Genomic DNA, 19,123 nt, shown 5'->3' with positions numbered 1-19,123 from the left:
ATATGGCACACTGGACCTCTAGATATGTAAAAATTATATGATAAAATAAAATTAGATAGACTTAGTTTATCAGAGAAAAATAAAATAATCTACAGTTTCAGCATGAGTACTGAATTATATATGAACACACATTATGATTACGTTGCATTATAGCCAGATTCGTAACCAGAATGTAGAACCCTGGACCCCTAGGTATGTATAAGCTAGAGAATTAAATTAAATTATATAGGCTTCATTTAACGGAGGAAAAATAAAATACTTTCCAACTTCAATACTAAATTACGTATCTACAGATATGTTTTCGTTTTGTTATCACTAGATTCTTAGGCTGCTCCTACAAACAAACTGTACCTTATCTTTCCTCGGAGAAATAAACAATAATAAATTCAGCTTTGCTGTACAAGGAAGTCTGAGTAAGAACTAAAACATTCTTTCTCAGACATTAGCAAAGTAAATTTCTACATATCTGTCACTTTATTTCGCAAGTCAATGACTCCAAGAGCTACTGGTCTATGAAGCGAAGAAGTTATAAAAATTGAGATGAGAATTACTTCAGTAAAAGTAATTATATTTAAACATTACACACAATGAAGAAACAGGTCTCGACCTGCTCGCTCATCGAGAGGGCTGCAACTGATATGTTCTGTCCTTATCTGTTGTCTGTCTTCCACGTCTCGTGCACCGTGCACTGTGTGACAACGTCGAACTGTTGCTAGCACTCAATTGGCTTAGGCCATATGCCTTCTTATTCTGAAACCGCTATAGTGATTAATATCTTCAGTAATTCATTCCTTGTTAAGTAAGCAAGAAATAATGTTACAGAATAGAAAAGTACTATGATCAACTAAATTAGAACATAAGTATATTTACCTTTGTAGCCTATAATTTTTAAGTAAATCAGAACTTTCGACCAAACATTCAGCTTAATGTAAATTTGGTGGGAAATCTTTCAGACAAGTAAGCTTTTGGAGGAAACAGATATTGACGACTGTTGATAACTTAAACTTCAGATTTACCAACATTTGAAACCTATTTAAGTACTGGTAATGTGTTGTGGGAACTACTTGCAATAAATCAAAATACAGAATTCCTGTGTTCTCCGTGCTCTAATTTTGTAACACCCGTCACATTAAAACACTTGTTATTTTTAGTTTAAAAAAGAAATTAAAACATACTGTACTTTTGGCATCATATTTTGGCTTAGCTATCAAAAATTGGTGCCTTCAGGACAAAAACTGAGAGCAAGAGAGTAATTTTAAGCATATTCTGTGACGGGTGTTACAAAAAAACACTTATTTTTAAAATAGCAAATTTTTAAACTCACTGACATTCATAAAAGTAAATTGATACTGATTTTAAAGTCTTCTCTGTTAATAGAATTACAACAGACAACAGCCTTGTTTATTAATTTTAAGTTATGGTTTGGCAACAAACTGCCAAAGTAAATTTGACAGATCAAAAGTACACACTAAAAATATTCACTTCAGATGTATGTAAAAAAAGATGAATTAAATAAATCGAACTTCTCTGCTAATTTCTAAAAATATGAACTTTCCTGAAGAAAATGATATAAAGAACACATACTGAACACGAAATTTAATTTTAACTTCAATGTCCAACCTATCGTGGAATTGACCTAATACAGGAATTTGAGAAACTCATTCTACATTCATTTATAGCAAAAACACAGTGTTCTTACTTGAAAATGTTAAAAGAGAGCCTGGATAATGAATCAGCTATCATTTTATTCGATTTCAGTGAAAACTAGTTTTATGATTCAAAACGAGGCCCAAGGGTTTCATTGGAACACACGTAACTATACACTATATTACTAGAAAGATGAAAGACTTCATTCAAAGTGCTTGTGCCTAATTTCTGATGACATGGATCATGATGTATCTTTCGATTGCCAAACTCAAAAGATCATAATCAATTTCTTAAAAACAGAGCTCTCGCTTTCATATGTTAAAACTGTATAATACTTCTCAGATAGATATTTGTGCTGCAGAGTACAAGAACCACAAGAATTTTATTAATATAGGCCTACGTAATCATGAAGCAGAATTTTGTATGAAATGTAAATGGTATTTTTTGCTACTAGCCATGGAAAATCTCCTTGTGATGAAATTAGGGGTACTTTGAAAAGGATGGTCATTGAAGCCAGTTTACAAAGGCCATTTAATGAACAAATAACCATTGCATCACAAGTATTCAACTTTTCTAAGGAGAATTTCAAGGAGATTACTGTGTTTTTTGTATAAAAAAGAGTGAATGGTTCAAGTCTGAAATGATCTCACTGAACAGTTTGAAAATGCAAAAACCATTCCTGGGACATGCTGCATGCATCAATTTATGCCTTTATCTATATGAAATTGGAGCAAAGCGATTAAGTTCTGATACGGACTACAGTGTGATATTTGACCTATTTAAACCTGCTGTGAATCCAAATTTCAAGGAAAATTCTTATGTTGCTTGTGTGTATGAATCTTTGCAGTACCGTATGTGGATTTTATTAAAAAGATAATTATGAAGAAGGTGATCCTACAATAAAATTCATGCATCCACATGAGTCCTCTCCATCATTTTACTGGCCTGACAATGACAGTTGTGAAGTTCCATTTTCAAACATTTTGTGCCAACCTGTCAGCCACAGGAAGGATCTATACTTTATATACCAAGATTCTTACAAGAGAACTGAAGCCAAACTGTCTCAGTTGTAAAAAGTTACGATTTATGCACATTTTGCGAAATGTTGTGGCTTAGACTTCTATATTTCTCTGCCAAAAAGTAAGTTATCATTTCCCCATTATAAATTTTTGTTTGCAGATAGCACTGTGTTCTCATTATTATACACAATTTTCAGCATTTTAAGGTGTGACACTTCGAAAAAAAAATTAATTTCCAATAAACGAAAAAAAAATAAAAATAAAAATAAAGGTAAAAGCGTCATACAATAAATAAATGTGCAATTTTTTTTTTTTTAATTCCCAATGTAAATCTTAGTTACAGAACAAGTTTAATAAAAATCCAATGTTTACATTGGAAACTATGGCGTTATTTGTAATTTTTTCAACTGCTAACATGCGACTACATTATATTACTATTTTCTGCTTCAACGACTTCACGGATTTCAATGCAATTTTAAAGGAAGCGATTCACTGAGATATGTAACACATATGCAAAGTCTAAGCAAAATTAGAAACAGTGGGTGACATGATCTGGATGAATTGACATGGAATGACCCATATGAAATAATGCAATTGTAGTAGGTAGTGGCAATAAAATAAGATTAAGTAATAACACTTAATAATAACACAGAAATAACAAAAATTTACCTAGTGTGAACACAGATGCGTATGACAATAATTATCCTTCAGTTCAAGAGTATGCATTAACTGTTTTATCCACTTGTATACATTCTGAATGCTATTACCACATTCTCAACATTTGAGCATGACAAGCAAATATTTGGCATTTTGTAAACTCTTACAACACTAAAACTGTTACAATTTATGTGTACTTGGCTGTACTTATAATTGATAAAATGTAGGTTATGTTAATTCTTAAAACATACTCAAAATTGGTAAACCTTCCATGATAATTTGCACAATCAATAGTGAATAAAGTTACTCACAAATTAAAAGTAATAAAATCACCAATTTAACTGGGCATTTCACTCCAAAACTTAAAAGCTACATTATAAAACACGCCTGGAAAAAAAGAAAACTCCTCAGATCTTCAAGACATCTTATATACACGAATCCAAATTTAAAACATGCACCGGTTTGTCGGTTGAACAACAACAAATTCCATGATTGGGTAATTTTGCGACTGCTCATTAATCTACCAATCCAGTTACTGGTAACACAAACTTTCGGAATATTCTCATTGCAACCAAAACAAAATTTTTCTCTCATAGGAGGGATATTTTTGTAACATTTATATTTAAATATTTTACAGACACATTATACCGTTGTTGACTATATAAAATTGTATAAGGAACCAAATACATATATTGCATATTATGAATATAGTATTCTCTTACATTTATTCTTAGTTTGTTATATATTTTTACATAAAAGGGAAATTTTTATGTTCATGAAATGTGAAATTATTGGTACCCGTGTGTCCACTTCCGGTCAATATGGGCGCTAAAGTTGTAGAAATTGTTCTTCCTACAGGAAAATCGGCCAAAATTTTAAAATGGAAAGTCAAGGAGGGAACTATAGTGTCTATCGGACGTGTAATATTGTTATACGACATAAATCCAAACAATGGGAAAGAAGAACAAAAGAAATTAAAAGCAACTCAAGTTGGAACAGTGCGCAAGCTGTTGGCTAAGGAAGGTGAAATTGTTCATCCAGGGTACGTAGCAGAGATGCGTTCATTGGATGCGCATTACGTCACTCAAGGATATCCTCCTCCCCTCTCTTTTCGATTTATGTAGGCCTATGTACCCCATGTAAACATAATCTATTAATGGTAGTTGATGATGTATTTATTAAACTAATAAATGGTTAAAGTATTTACAAACTCGTATAAAACATTAAGACAAGACTAAATGCGTAATGTTATTAACATTGTTACATAAGTATAAGATACCGGTACGAGTTAATAATTCCCAATATTTATTGTAGGATACTGGCTTACAGGTTGAATTATAAAGATGTACTATACTGTAATTAAATTACTCCCAAGTTAAAACTATTGGTTAAAGCTTCAATTTTCCGTAGTTTCCTTCCCCCACTCACAGAATCTCAGTATTATAGACATGCAGACTTGAGAGAGAACTTCAGTACATGTTGGACGATCTGTATGGATCATAACCATCTTAAATTAATAAACTATGTACATACACTTGGCAGCATTGCTACTTCAGCGTATAGTAGTCCGATTGCAGAAAACTTACCAGAAGACACATTTACGAAATATTCCAGAATTAGGGAATATAGCCTAAGCACAAAACCTGTATTTATGTTATGTACATTTGCGGGTAGACTATTAGTAATCAAACTATAGCTATAGTTAATTTAATAAAGATATTTCTACAACACACTACACAATAAAATGAAAACATAAAACAAAAATAATGGTTCATCTTTCTTTCTTTGGTTTACATTAAAATATTAACTAATTTTTTTTTAGAAAAACATTGACATTAAAAATCAGTAGCCTGTAGGCTAGCTGAAGTCAACCATTAGACCTATCAAATTACGTGGACTATAGCCTATTACTCTACTAATAGGCCTACTACTAATAATAATGAAGAGGTTTAAAAGAAAATTGTATTAGACAATAATTTTAAATTTACATCACCTTAAATTAAGCATAAATATGTAATTGAATTGATTGATAAATTTCAAAAAGGGTAATTATGTTTGCAAACACACAAAAATTTGTGAATTATTACATTACATTGTTGCTCATGTATACTGTTCATCTACCAAAACATTGTTAGATTTCAAACTAAACTCTGCCAATTGAATAAGAAGCACATCTGTCAGATCATTTAAAGGACTCTCACTGCTTTTTAAATCTACTTTTAAAGTTAGGTTGTTATAAAATCACAATTCTACTTAGACCTACTACCTTTTTGTCACTATCAACTTACTGTTTCACTGACAACATAATTTAATTGTATAACCACACAGAATCATCATTTCGTTTAAAGAACCATTTTCACATACTTAAATTTGCAGAGAACTCTTCCCCAAAGCTATTACTACACCTATTTTCAGTACTTGTTCTTCTTTTTCCTTATTTAGTTTTTCTTTGGTCTCTCTTCTAGAATTTGGGTTAGGTCTATGTTTTTCATTCTGGAATTTACGAGGCACGGCATTGTTTCAAAGTTTAGAATACCAGTACCTAAGAAGTAATTTCATAAGTGTGCCATCAGGTTGTTTGAAGTTGTCGTAAAAATGACACATTTTTCGTGGTTGATGCACACAGCTGAAGAAGGGGTAGAAGTCCAATCTTTCCGAGATACTGAACGATTCCATGCTACTCTTCTGTTTTCATCTTTGGGGAATGAAAAGTTATTACATGCATGCCTGATTTTAATGTAGCCTACTATCGTAGTTAGACACTTGCATTTGGGAACACAGCATCGTTTAGGCATCTAAAATAAATAATTAAACTGTAACGATACAAATATGTACGTCTAAAATGAAATGTCAAAGTTCTTGGATTGGGCAAGTTAAATATAAAAGATGATTAAAGTAATTCTTACCATTAAATTTTTCCCGTAATATAGTAAAAAAGCCTGCAGCTCTTAAAATCAATATCCACCCTTCAAAACTACCATGATCTTCGATTATCCTCCCACACTTGACTTTAAACTCCAGCTTGGAGTCTTGACTCAGTCAGCCACAACGTTGCCAATTCTAACAACAGCAAGCTGTGTATGGATTTATGCAATCTCTTACATTCTTTTAAATGGCTTTTAGAGAACCTGTAGGTTTGTTGCCACTCTCACATAAGTCCGCCATTAGTCCGTATCCTGAGCTAGATTAATCCAGCCCTTGTCATCATATCCCACCTCCCTCAAATCCATTTTAATGTTACCTTTCCATCTACGTCTCGGTTTCCCCATAGGTCTTCCAACTAATACTCTATATGCATTTCTGAAGTCAGCCATACATGCTACATGCCCTGCCCATCTCAAACATCTGGATTTAATGTTCCTAATTATATTAGGTGACAAATACAATGTCCTGTGTTATGTAACTTTCTCCATTCTCCTGTAACTTCATCCCTCTTAGCCCCAAATATTTTCCTAAGCACCTTATTCTCGAACACTCAACCTCTATTCCTCACAAAGTGAGAGTCCAAGTTTCACAACCATACAGAACAACCAGTATTGTAAACCAGGGTTACTTTGACTCACTGAAATACATTTTTAAATGTTCTTTTGCTGGTTTCTTGTAAATATTTCAGAGATAAAGCTGCAAATTTCATATGCAAATGCGGGAACATTTCTTAAAAGCATTGCAAAAATCATAATATTCACTGATAATAGTACATGTAGTAAAACTTAGTTCAAAGCTGTGGCCCAAAGTTATCTGGCACATCTTTGACCCACCTATGTTTTCTCATATATAACCATAGTGAAATTAAACTGGGCCAATGTAATACAGCAGCTGGGAAATTAAACTACAATCTGGCAATAATAGCCTACTCTTAAAAATAAGTCTGTCTGAAGCCTGAATGGTATTTATTTTGAGACAAATATTTAAACCTTTCCAACGTTTTATGCTACAAATTCTTGCTTACAAGTAATGTTTACAATACAATGTCTAAAATGGTATGGCACACAAAGATAAATTATACTGATAAGGCTGTAGAACAAAACAAAAACAAAACAAAACTACAGATCTTTTATATTCAGTTGACGTTTTGAACACTGAGAAAATCCCTCTTCAATTGTTTTTTTTTTTTTTTTTTTTTTTTTTTGGAGGGGGATTATTTTCTTGATAACATCCTTTCACTGGTAAAATAAAGTGTTCTTCTGTTGGGGTCATACCCAATACCGATCAGAAGCACTTGCATGCATACAGTCAGCATAAATTCCATTTCCTTCCATTTTAGTGTTAACAGCTGGATATAACTGGCTTTTCCAAGTTATACACAGTTTTCAACAGCCAATGATTGGGTATTTTAATTTTAATGGTCTGACATCGCCTACTAACAGTTACAATGAAAGAAAACTTAGTGTTAGGGATTACTTTGAACAGGGCCAATGTAGCCCCTATCCATGTGAATAGATACTATTTATTTTTAGATAGAAAACACTGTCAAGGGATTTTACAATCATTTTTATGAAAATGTTTACATTCTAAGTGGAATCCATTTTCAGAAATTGAATTCAATGACTGTTTTACTTTTAGTGGCAAGAATGATTTTTCAGCCTATCGTGCAAACAAACGAGAACTGACATGAGAAAGTCATATACTTCCAAAATATAATTATTTTCCCTTTAAGCAGTTTAGATTTTAGTGTGGAAGACGAATATTATTGAATGAAAAAACCTAAGATACAATTTTAAGAACTCATTTAAAAGACCTTATTATCATTGGTACAGATTTAGATGTCTGGAACAGAAAATATGATTTCACAGCTGGGAACATACTGATTAGTCTTTCCAAAGCAGGAAATAAGCTTAACCAATTTTCAGTCATGTAGAAAGATCACGAAGACAGTGTGTGAGCACATCTTAGAAATGACTTCCCAGAACAATAATACATATTTTAAAAATGAGCCATGGTTGTTCAAATGCAGAAGAGGCCAGTGTTAATAAATTTTTAAAAGCATTACAATGACCAATAACAGATGCAACTGTTTTAATCCATAATATGAGTAATGCAAATTTATTTTTAAGTCAGCATTTATAAATGAAAAATGCCAGTCATTTTGTAATATTTTAAAATGCCTGCTGAATGGGATAAAATGACAAAAAAGGAGGATATGCCTCCATGGATGGTAACCCTATGTATATGGCACATATTAGTGGTAGTGTGTGATTGTGGGGATCATGTTGCACTGTATTTTATCCTTCTCCGGTGTATATTTCCGTAAATATTGCGTGTTTAAAAGTTTGGTTAGGTTAGATGAGGTGATAGCTAATTGACGTGAGGCCGAGGTATGTGACGAGGTTAGAGTGGGTTAGATGAGGGAATAGCTAAATGACGTGAGGGCGAGGATTGTGACAAGGTTAGAGTGGGTTAGGTTAGATTAGGGATAGCTGACAGGGGACCGAGGACTCTGACAAGGTTATAGTTATTTATTATTGCTTTCCACTCAATTCTAGTAGTCTGTACATATTCTTTAAGTCAATTCAAGAAGTTCTAAATACATTTCGTCGAGAAAACACACCGTCAGTTAGTGCAAATAAGCTTAATTATCAATTATTTGTTTGCACATCTGCAGTACACGCCAATTATGCTACATTACTGTTGGAACTTAAATCTACAATGCATCTTCACCATCATGCCTGTGATGACTGACCGGCAGCGTGCCCAGTGGGAGACCATGCTTCTACCGCTGGGTGGCAAGTGTTCTTGTGTAACTTAACTCGAGAAAACTTACAGTGGAACTTTATGCACAATATCTGATTCTTTGGTGATCAATATCTGGCATTCTGTGATGCCGCATGTCCATGCAGATGAACTCAAGCCTCATCATAAAAAAAATCAATCAGGGATCAAGTTCTTCATTATTTACTTTTTCTAACACATAATTATAAAAATTAAGCCTGCGATTGTAATCTTGCGGTTGTAATTCATGACATGATGAAATTCTATATGGTTTTAGTTTCAATAATTTTGTTGCCAATCACGCAGATGCTTTAGAAACCCTGTCTGCTGTGCTAAACATCTTAAAGACTTGCGTGGGCTATGCTCTAATGTTGTACCAATTTCATCCAGTTTTTCTTCCATAAGAACACGGTGCTTTTGTCGTCTTTTTCTGTCATTTACAGAACCTCTTTCATTGAATCTATTAAATAACCTTAATATTGTTTTTCTAGAGGCTGCTCGCCTGTCAGGAAATTCACGTCTGAATTTTTGCCTTGTTGAAGCACACGATTTTCTATTCTTTATGTATGTGTTGTATATGTAAATACGTTCCCTTAATGAATATCTGTTTACCACAATCTGTTCTCCATCTCAGCTAAACGAATACTGCCGGGGGCCAAGTTACAGATGAACTGTTTTATTTATAAACGTAATATTCATATGAATGGGAATGATCTTGACTAGCTGCGTCAGCATAATGTCATCTTGGCGGCAGAAGCGTGGCCTCCCACCGGGCACATGGCTGCAATCATCGTGGACCTGATGGTGAAGACGCACTGTATTATGTAGTCCTGGGGTCTTACACTAAAAATATTGCTCTACTATTGAACTATACACATCACTATTAACTCCAAGATGCAGTTACATTAACTAGTCTACACTGTATACAGTAATTAAAATATTCAGTAGACAAAGGCAACACATGGGATTCCTTTGTACTTTTAGTAAGCTAGAAGACGACTAAGCTCATGCTTTTTTTTTTTTTAAAGTGAAATAATGCAGTGGCTTAGCCATAACAACGTAAACAAAACCTAGTATAGGCAGGTCAAGTTCTGGAATCCTCTTCCTCTACCTTCAAAGTAGCAGTGAATGTCGTTCTCTTACCGATGCATATATAATCTATCTCTTCATCAACCTTTCCTAGCCTTATCACTAATGTCAGGCCCATTTTGTCTTCGAAGGGAATTTATATTTGACTGCCCACTTACATTGAAAAATTAAGAGAGAAATTCTAGTAACAATTGGGAGGTGAAATAGCATAGTCAATAGAATGACTGACTGCAAATGAAGAGTTCACATGACCAATCAGTCTATCTGTTGGAGACATACTCACATTCTGAGACTCTTTAACCGCTGTTATATTAATACCTTCCCTTCTCGTATGCCTACGTGACTTGTAACAGGAAATATCTTTATATTATTAATTTATTTTTATCTACTACACAGCCTTGGATACACTCCAGCCTAGAGTCCTTTTAATTCCACAAATCTATGACTCATGGCTCTTGGCCGTACTTCTTTCCACATGAAACTTCTTTAAGATTATCAATATTTTTAAAATGGTGTACCTGTTGCTGAGTCTAATCCCATGAACTTTAGATCTAATGGCAAGTATTAATTTCATCTCAAGTTAATTATTGACCACAACATGTCATATTACTGGTAGCTTTCTCATAAATGACTAAATCAATTCATTGAGATTATTGTTAGGCCTAAGTAAGTCACGACCAATTTATGTTTGTCTTTTTGTAATTGTAACACTACTATCTGAAATGTCTTTGCTTAGTGATGTCCTCTTGGAGCTGGAGGAATGCACGCACCCAACAGTGATGAAGGATATGTGTGCAGAGTGTGGGGCAGATCTACGCAAAGAGGAATGTGTCTTGCAGAATGCTTCCATCCCTATGGTACATAGCATCCCAGAACTCAAAGTCAGCAAGGAGGTCTGTGTTGTTTACATTTACTTCTTTATATCTGTGTCTGTACAGTCTGAATCCAAGACAGTATCAGCAATGAAATTTCAAAGAAATTGAATTTGCCCCATGTTATGTTCAAAAAAGGATAAACTATGTAATAATTTAAGAAAGGGTATAGCCACCGAAGTAGCTTAGGTGGCAGGCATGTTCCCTTGCTGATCTGGGTTTGATTTCCGTTTGTGCTGATTACCTGATTGGGTTTTTTCCGAGGTTTTTTCTAATGTTAAGGTTAATATCAGATAATCTATGGCGAATCCTTGGCCCCATCTCACTATCCCCAATTCCATCAATGCTAAGTGACTTAGTAGTTGATATGGCAACTTTAAATAACAAACCAATAGAAGAAAAGAACCATTGTCATTACTTCCAAGTATTAGTCAGATCAGAGTATCTGTTTAGACATTCAGACATCATACTTTATTGTTGTGTTAAGACTTGGATGTAATAATGGTGATAGTTTAATTTACTAGTCTGACCTAATATTTTGGGTTTGCCTTGCGATACAGAATAGCTCACAATAAAATTTAAAATGAAAAATTATGTAAGAGATTAAGACATATAAGAAAAAACAGAACCTAGTATAATTTAAATTGCGTGTACACCATAAAGATGCTGGTGAAATATCGCTACAGAAAATTTTATTATGGTGGTGACAATGAAGAGATCTCTCTTCAGCTTGTAAAACTCCCCACTTTACAAAAGTTTTCGGAATGGTACCTTCCACTCCGAAGAAGAGACCAGTACAGTAACTGTGATTTTTTCAATGTTGTATTTCGCTGATAGGTACTGAATCGTGGGCTCATAGATTTTCTTTTTCTCTTCGTTCACTTCAGATGGTTGAGTGGCTGAGATTTCAAATCTGATCATAGGATCAATTATTTCGGCTGTTTGTTTATTTCTATTTATAGCTATGATATCGACTCTGCAATTGCTCCCACCATCAGCAATACAATGAACTTTCTCGTGGACTGCTAGTTTGGATCGAAGTGCATCTGCGATCATAGAATGTATGGTGTTGTGACATTTTATTCTGAGTACTTCTCCCTGTGAACAACTCCCAAGCACATGTGGTAAAGTTTCATACTCACTGCATTGCCTTCAGTGGGTTGTGCCTATAGAGTGACCAGGAAGAGAACATACTGGTGCCACCATTGCAGTCATTTTTAGCATTTCTCTCCACTCAGAACTTGATAATCCTTCATGCTTGATGATCCACGAGTTGGCTGCAGGTACTTCTTCAAACAATACAACTCCTTTTCCTTTCTGGGGGTATGCACACCAGGTTTTAAATTCATGTTGCCTTAATTGTTTCACGGATCCTGTAGCCTCATCTATGCTCACTTGCAATTCCGACAAGCAACAGCTTCTTATAGTTTTGTAGTCTCGTACAGCATTAATGTGCTGGTCATTTAGGTTTTCTAGCTTAGTACTGATGTTGAGTTGCTGCAGATAGGGTTCCCATGTAACGCGCATCACTGACAATCCTTTATATTTGGTACTTGTATACAGCATGCTATTAGGAGTGTCACCTGGTAATTGTTATATTTATTTTGCTGCACTTTAATCATATTGTCAGCTTTAATGAGGAATTTTTGGGGATCAGATCCACAGATGCAGTTTGAAATGAATATATTAAAGTTGGGCCGATGAACTGGTTTAAGACAACTAATTTTTGTTGTGGCTGAAGCAAATGACTTGATGTTAGTTTGTTGAGGTCCTTCTTTAATTATATTATATTGAAAATTACGAAAAATTTCATTGCCAATTATTGTTATTTTACAGAATGTTAATTGTTCATTTTGTTTCTGATTCTAAGGCCATGGATCATTGGCACAGAGATAAGATTGGTTACCACCCGACTGTGCGTGTTTATTTTGCTGGTTTGTTGACATTAGAGCTGCGTCACTAAAGTTCATTCGATAGATACATAGTCCAAGCTTATACAGCGTAACAATTTTGGTACGAACTTCTTACCTCTGGTCATAACCATTTGTGTCAGAAAAATTGTGTTCAGAAAGAGACCCTGTAAGATGATGGGTGCAGGTTCGATTCCGCTTGGGCTAATTACCTGCTTGGGTTTTTCCGAATGTCAGATAATCTATGGCAAATTCTTGGCCTCATCTTACCAAATATCGTCTCGCTATCACCAATTCCACCAATGCTAAATAATCTCGTAGTTGATACAGTATCGTTAAATAACCAAGTAAGAAGAAGATGATGTAAGATCTTGTTCATGATTAGAAGTAATTTGAGACTGAAGCAACATTCATGAACTTTGTTCATCTAGATGCCAGTGTTATAATATTTGAGGTAGAAGATATTGACGACGTTTTAGATCTTAAGATGACTGAAATGGAGATAGATACTGGAGGTCAGCTGAAGAAGATAATGAAATTCCTGTGTCAACCAACAAGAAAGCAATGGAAACTTTTACAATACCAAGGATCTACTTATCAAGTGTAATTTACTGTTAATAAGTTTGTGATAATTTATACAAAATTGAACTAATGGAGGAACTGATTAGACAGAAAAAGTGCAGAGGAAAATATCTGATATTTTTAATGAAAGTTGACTACTTATCTGCACTGACAATTGTATAGGTATGGTTTTATGTATGTGTATATGTATAATTTATTTATTTAATGCAAGTGCTCTTGAATTCATCATTAACCACAACAATGACAAAGAATAAAATATTCTGAAGCACAAAGATTAATTATATATTAAATACAGTAAAATTAATTAAAAACTCAAATTGGCTGGTATTTGAAGGCAATCATCGTTTTTATAAGAAATTACATTGGTATATGTATGATTTCAGCAAGCTCAGATTTTGGGAAAGGCAGATGAAGAGCGTTTGCTGAAGGATAGGAAGCTTGTTTTACTAGTGGATCTGGACCAAACTCTCATCCACACAACAAATGACAACATTCCACCGAACTTGAAGGTAAAGTCTTGCTGTTGCATTTCTATGTGATTATACATAACATGATGCATTATACAAGTGACCAGCTGATAATTGAATGAGTAATTGTAGTGCACAGGTAGAAATCTTAATTGATTTATAGAGGGTAAAAGATGTTATTTAATAGTTCATGAAAGTAAACATTAAAAGAATTCAATCAAGAAAATTCAAGTAACAGAACAAAATAATGGTGAGTGTACCACTGAAGCAAGGTCTAATATATTTTTAAAGTGTGAGTTGGCTGGGGGTTTTGAAACTTGACAAAATTCGCAACAAAAAGTAGAAATATTTGAGGACATATGCCTAGCTCTTTCGTCATTTATGAATTACCTAATTTCGAGCTCACCATTTTAATTTCAAATAAAGACATGTTAATTTATTATTATTATTATTAATATTAAGTATCAAGATAACCCTAATTTACCAAGCGGTATGCTAAGGTTTTAGATTAGTTATATACTATGTATATAAATATACTTCTTATTGTATGTACACAAGCAATGGTGAAAGATAGCTCTACAGTTTTTTAAAGATATATTTTAATAAATTTACAAATTCTCTGTAGCAACACGGTTTTTGGATCACTTTATATAGTGGAGTGCTGTATCTCGGTGTTACATTCCAGGAGATGTGTCTTTAGTTCATAGTATAATAATGGAATAGTCAAACAGAAAGTGTTTCACACTGTGAAGGTCTTCGTGGCAGGAACAAGTCGATGTCTGCTGGTATGTTGAATTTGTCGAAGTAAGTTCCAAATTTTCCATGTCCAGAAAGAAACTGCATTGATATGTAAGTAGGTGTGAAGTAATGGCTTTTGAGTTGGTCGTAGATTGTTGGGAAATAGGTGTCTCTTGTTAATCTTCCGATTTGCTTGTTGTCCATCTATTATTCCGGATGTGCAGATGAATCTGTTGTCTTATTTGTTTAGTGATATGTGATATGGGTTGTAGAGTGTAGGTAGGAGTTTCACTGCTGGAAGCTGCTGCTTTGGCTAACTTATCAACTCTTTCATTTCCTCTTACACCATTGTGTCCACAGACCCAAGTGAGGCACATATGGTGTGAGTACTTTTGAAGTAATTCCCTTGCCTCTATCGCTAATAAGTGAAGGTTATACTTGTCAGCGATGCAGTGAAGGGCAGCTTGGGAGTCACTAAATATGTGCACTGTGTTTTCGTTGTTAATACACCATTTTAAAGCTTCATTTAATAAAAATTATTAAACTTCATGTGCATCATTTCCAGATATATTGACTCACAGATACTGGATGTGAATAAACTCTGTCCAATAGTTAAAGAGAAATTACTGTATATAGACGGATATGCAGACAGCATACTTATAACCTCTTTTTCGGTATCAGAGATGCTGATGACGTTCATTTAGTAAAAATCTCGTAATCGATTTTTTTTTTTGTGGCATTGGCATTTTTATGTATCTTTATTCTTGTTTATAATGAGAAAGTAAGAGAAAACAAAATAAAAAGGTACGAATTAGATGGTCTCCAACTCGGAGACTCCATTGCCATATGAACTATTGCAGATACCCGGCAGAAGTGGCAGATACATAAAAGAAGAGAGAGCAGATCGCAACTTTGCTATTAATTATTTGACACCTTTTGAAAGTTGAATAGTTTTGCTAGTATATTGTACATCATTTTACATTAACTTCATTGTCAAACAGAAACACCAATATTGGTGATTCCATAAGTTTATCATCCCTTTCTCAGTTGCTTTCAGTGGAAAATATTCTATAAGTTTGTTGCTAGAATTTTGTGATAACGTACATAGTGCATACACTTGATCTTTCCACTCTCAGCATCGTGCACTATTGCAAGCATGGAAAGATAAAATGTGTGCACTGTATATAATTGTGTACTATGATATATGACACTCTAACTTTAACTATTATTTGGCGTACATATAAGCTGGAAGAATGTGCTAGTACATTTAAATTCCTTTACAAATAGAAGATAAAAGGATTTTAAAACACTAGTATTTCAGGGACAAAGTTTAAGTACCAAGTGCAACAAGTTAAACAGTTATTAACAATGCAACTGATATTTGCAGGATGTGTACCACTTCCGCCTGTATGGTCCAGGGTCACCATGGTACCACACGCGCCTGCGGCCAGGCACGCAAAAGTTTCTGAACGAGATGAGTCGCTACTATGAGTTACACATCTGCACATTTGGGGCACGCAACTATGCACATATGATAGCACTGTTTCTTGATCAGGATGGCAAGTTCTTCTCGCATCGTATCCTGTCCCGAGACGAGTGTTTCAACCCCAACTCCAAGACTGCCAATCTCACGTAAGTAAATGAGTGCATACAAGCAGAGGAAATGTTTGGCGAAAAATTCCAAAATACTGCTGTCAGCTGGAGGGAAATAAAGTTGGGAATCCTGTATCATATTAAGTGTGTAATAAATGAAACAGACTTTCGTGTTCATAGCTAGTTTAACCAATTATCAACAAGACATGTTGGCAAATGTCAAATGTTCAACCATTGTCAAAGAGCATACTTTTATTTCATCGGTGTTTATAAACTTAGACATTCATTAAATTGATCATTAAATTTAAATAATGGATTTTTCTCTAATTGAGTTGATTTTTGCCAAAACATTGAAGTAGTATTACACATTTGGCGATCTTCAATGTACTGGATGAAAATAAATACAGTGTAACTTTGTTTTAATGTTCCTGTTTTGAAGGAATGATTACAGAAGTCCCAGCAGAAACACTAACATAAACACAATGTAATTGATTCCCACTTTTAAGGATCCCCACTTTAAGGAAAATCCTGCCTTTAAAGAATACATTTGAATGGATATGTGTATGCACAAACCGTTTTAATTACATTCTGAACTTATTCCAAATGTTTGAGATTGATTTCTCTATAAAGCACAGTCATACAACTGCGGTACTAGCAACAGTACAATTGATAGTATATATCAGTATCAAAACAACAGTAACAAATATAATGATACTCGGGAGGAAATTAAACACAGAATAAATATGGAAAATGCCTGTTATTATTCTGTTGAGAAGCTTTAAACATCCAGTCTGCTGTAAAAAAATCTGGAAGGTAGAATTTATAAAAAAGTTATATTACCAGTTGTTCTGTGTGATTGTGAAACTTGGGCTCTCACTTTGAGAGAGGAACATAGATTAAGGGTGTTTGAGAATAAGGTTCTTAGGAAAATATTTGGGGCTAAGAGGGATGAAGTTACAGGAGAATGGAGAAAGTTACACAACACAGAACTGCATGCATTGTATTCTTCACCTGACATAATTAGAATCATTAAATCCAGACGTTTGAGATGGGCAGGACATGTAGCATGTATGGGCGAATCCAGAAATGCTTACAGAGTATTAGTTGGGAGGCCGGAGGGAAAAAGACCTTTGGGGAGGCCGAGACTTAGTTGAGAAGATAATATTAAAATGGATCTGAGAGAAGTGGGATATGATGATAGAAACTGGATTAATCTTGCTCAGGATAGGGACCAATGGCGGGCTTATGTGAGGGCGGCAATGAACCTCCGGGTTCCTTAAAAGCCAGTTAAGTAAGTAAGTATCATATTGTGTATTTGCAAAAATTTGTTAATGTTTATTTCCGAATGGTAAATTTAATAGGTATTAAGAATATGTAAATATAATGTACAAAGTGGCCTAAAAGTCCCACATCAATGGATACATTACAATATCATATGTTTTCAATGTGATCCCCACCAATACCAAAACATAACTGTAAGTCTGTATCTACTGTATGTTCCTATTTCGTATCACGTCCAATGAAATGTCATGACATGCTTCAGCATTTCTCTTCCGCAGATGGTGCCTGTCCCTGATCTTCACAGAGTACACTTTCGATTTCAGGTAGCCTCATAAGGCAAAATCCAGTGGATTTAAGTCAGATGATAGAGGAGCCCATTCAGCTGATTTTCTGCGACCACTCCAGTGCGAGAAGAATAAAAAAATCATTACAGACCTTCCCATTGGTGCAGGACTTATGGGTCACCTTGTAATTAAACAGCCTCAGGGTATTTTAATTGCTACTCTCAGCCGTCCATAGCTTATATATTAAGTGAAAATCCCCTTTTAAGAGAATTAGTATTTCAGAAAAAAATAATTAGTACCCCAGAGAATCGTTACAAAGGGGTTTTAGTGTACTGTATTCATAACATTTTATATAAATTAAGTTTTTTTTTTTAAATAAAATGGCAAATAATTTTATATTGAAGTGATGTATCTGGAGAGTATAGAAATACATGATCGAATGTACTTTACCAAAAAGGTAATGATGGCTATTACTTTCTGCATAATGATTAGCTCACATTACATGTAAAAATCATCTGTCTAAGCAAGTTATTTTGGACAATATTTAACAAAAGCTGTTTGCCTGCTGATCTGGAGTTGCACTTGAGCGTGGGTTCAATTCCTGTTTGAGCTGATCACCTGATTGGTTTTTTCCTAGGTTTTCTTCAGTTGTAAAGCGAATGTCAGGTAATCTCATGGCAAATTCTCGGCCTCCTCTCGAAAATACCATCTCACTGTCATAAATTCTATTGACGTTAAATAATCTAGTAGTTGACACAGTGTCTTTAAATAACAGGATTAAAAAAAAAAAAACTGAAATATTGTAGCTGTGTAAATTGGTCACATAGTAGTTCACAAAAATTTATATTCACTTTCTCAGAATTTAAACAACATATTTTTTTCCCTTCCCTGTTAGTCTGTTAAATGTTTTATATAAATTATGTGTTTGTACTAGTACCATGCTTGAAATTATGTGTCTTTCCGTTTGTATATTCTTTTTCGTTATTTTCTGTCATATATATTTTCAATTGTATTGTTGCCAAAAATAATGCACGTATTTCTTATGTCCAACAAAATATGTATTAAGATATGCTTGACCGATTTGGACTCCTCTATGTCATAACTTTTGCTTCTACAAAAGATGTGCGACCTTCATAATATGTATATGAACTAAGGAATAGTCGAACTGAATTATAGATTACTTGTTAATGAAATGGTTAGTATTTTAATTACGCATTATATACGAAATTCTAAAACATATCCTTCGATATTGGTTGCATACAGAGACTATTTTTA

General features: G+C 34.1%; 2 protein-coding genes across 6 annotated transcripts in view; one reads left to right on the top strand and one right to left on the bottom strand.

Annotated features, from left to right (window-relative positions):
* The window catches only part of LOC138692804 (zinc finger protein 501-like), an 86,703-nt gene extending 82,894 nt beyond the window's left edge, over nt 1-3,809 (bottom strand). Inside the window, exon 1 of one of the 4 annotated variants that reach the window (XR_011330135.1) lies at nt 3,635-3,808. The gene's annotated coding sequence lies outside the window, so the exon portion shown is untranslated. Of the gene's footprint in view, nt 1-3,335 lie in introns of all 4 variants that reach the window. The other 3 variants (XM_069816027.1, XM_069816024.1, XM_069816023.1) reach the window with 3 other exon arrangements.
* A 322-nt stretch (nt 3,810-4,131) lies between these two features.
* The window catches only part of Fcp1 (RNA polymerase II subunit A C-terminal domain phosphatase Fcp1), a 38,534-nt gene continuing 23,542 nt past the window's right edge, over nt 4,132-19,123 (top strand). For both annotated transcript variants that reach the window (XM_069816281.1, XM_069816282.1), the window contains exons 1-4: nt 4,132-4,365; nt 10,858-11,014; nt 13,869-13,994; nt 16,078-16,322. In XM_069816281.1, the coding sequence (XP_069672382.1) occupies nt 4,145-4,365; nt 10,858-11,014; nt 13,869-13,994; nt 16,078-16,322 (749 nt within the window). In that variant the 5' untranslated portion in view covers nt 4,132-4,144. The remainder of the gene's footprint in view (nt 4,366-10,857; nt 11,015-13,868; nt 13,995-16,077; nt 16,323-19,123) is intronic.

The sequence above is a fragment of the Periplaneta americana genome, chromosome 17, assembly GCF_040183065.1.
Source record: "Periplaneta americana isolate PAMFEO1 chromosome 17, P.americana_PAMFEO1_priV1, whole genome shotgun sequence".
Lineage (NCBI taxonomy): Eukaryota > Metazoa > Arthropoda > Insecta > Blattodea > Blattidae > Periplaneta > Periplaneta americana.
Note: the sequence above shows the minus strand (reverse complement) of the source record. Positions and strands in the feature narration are given on the sequence as shown.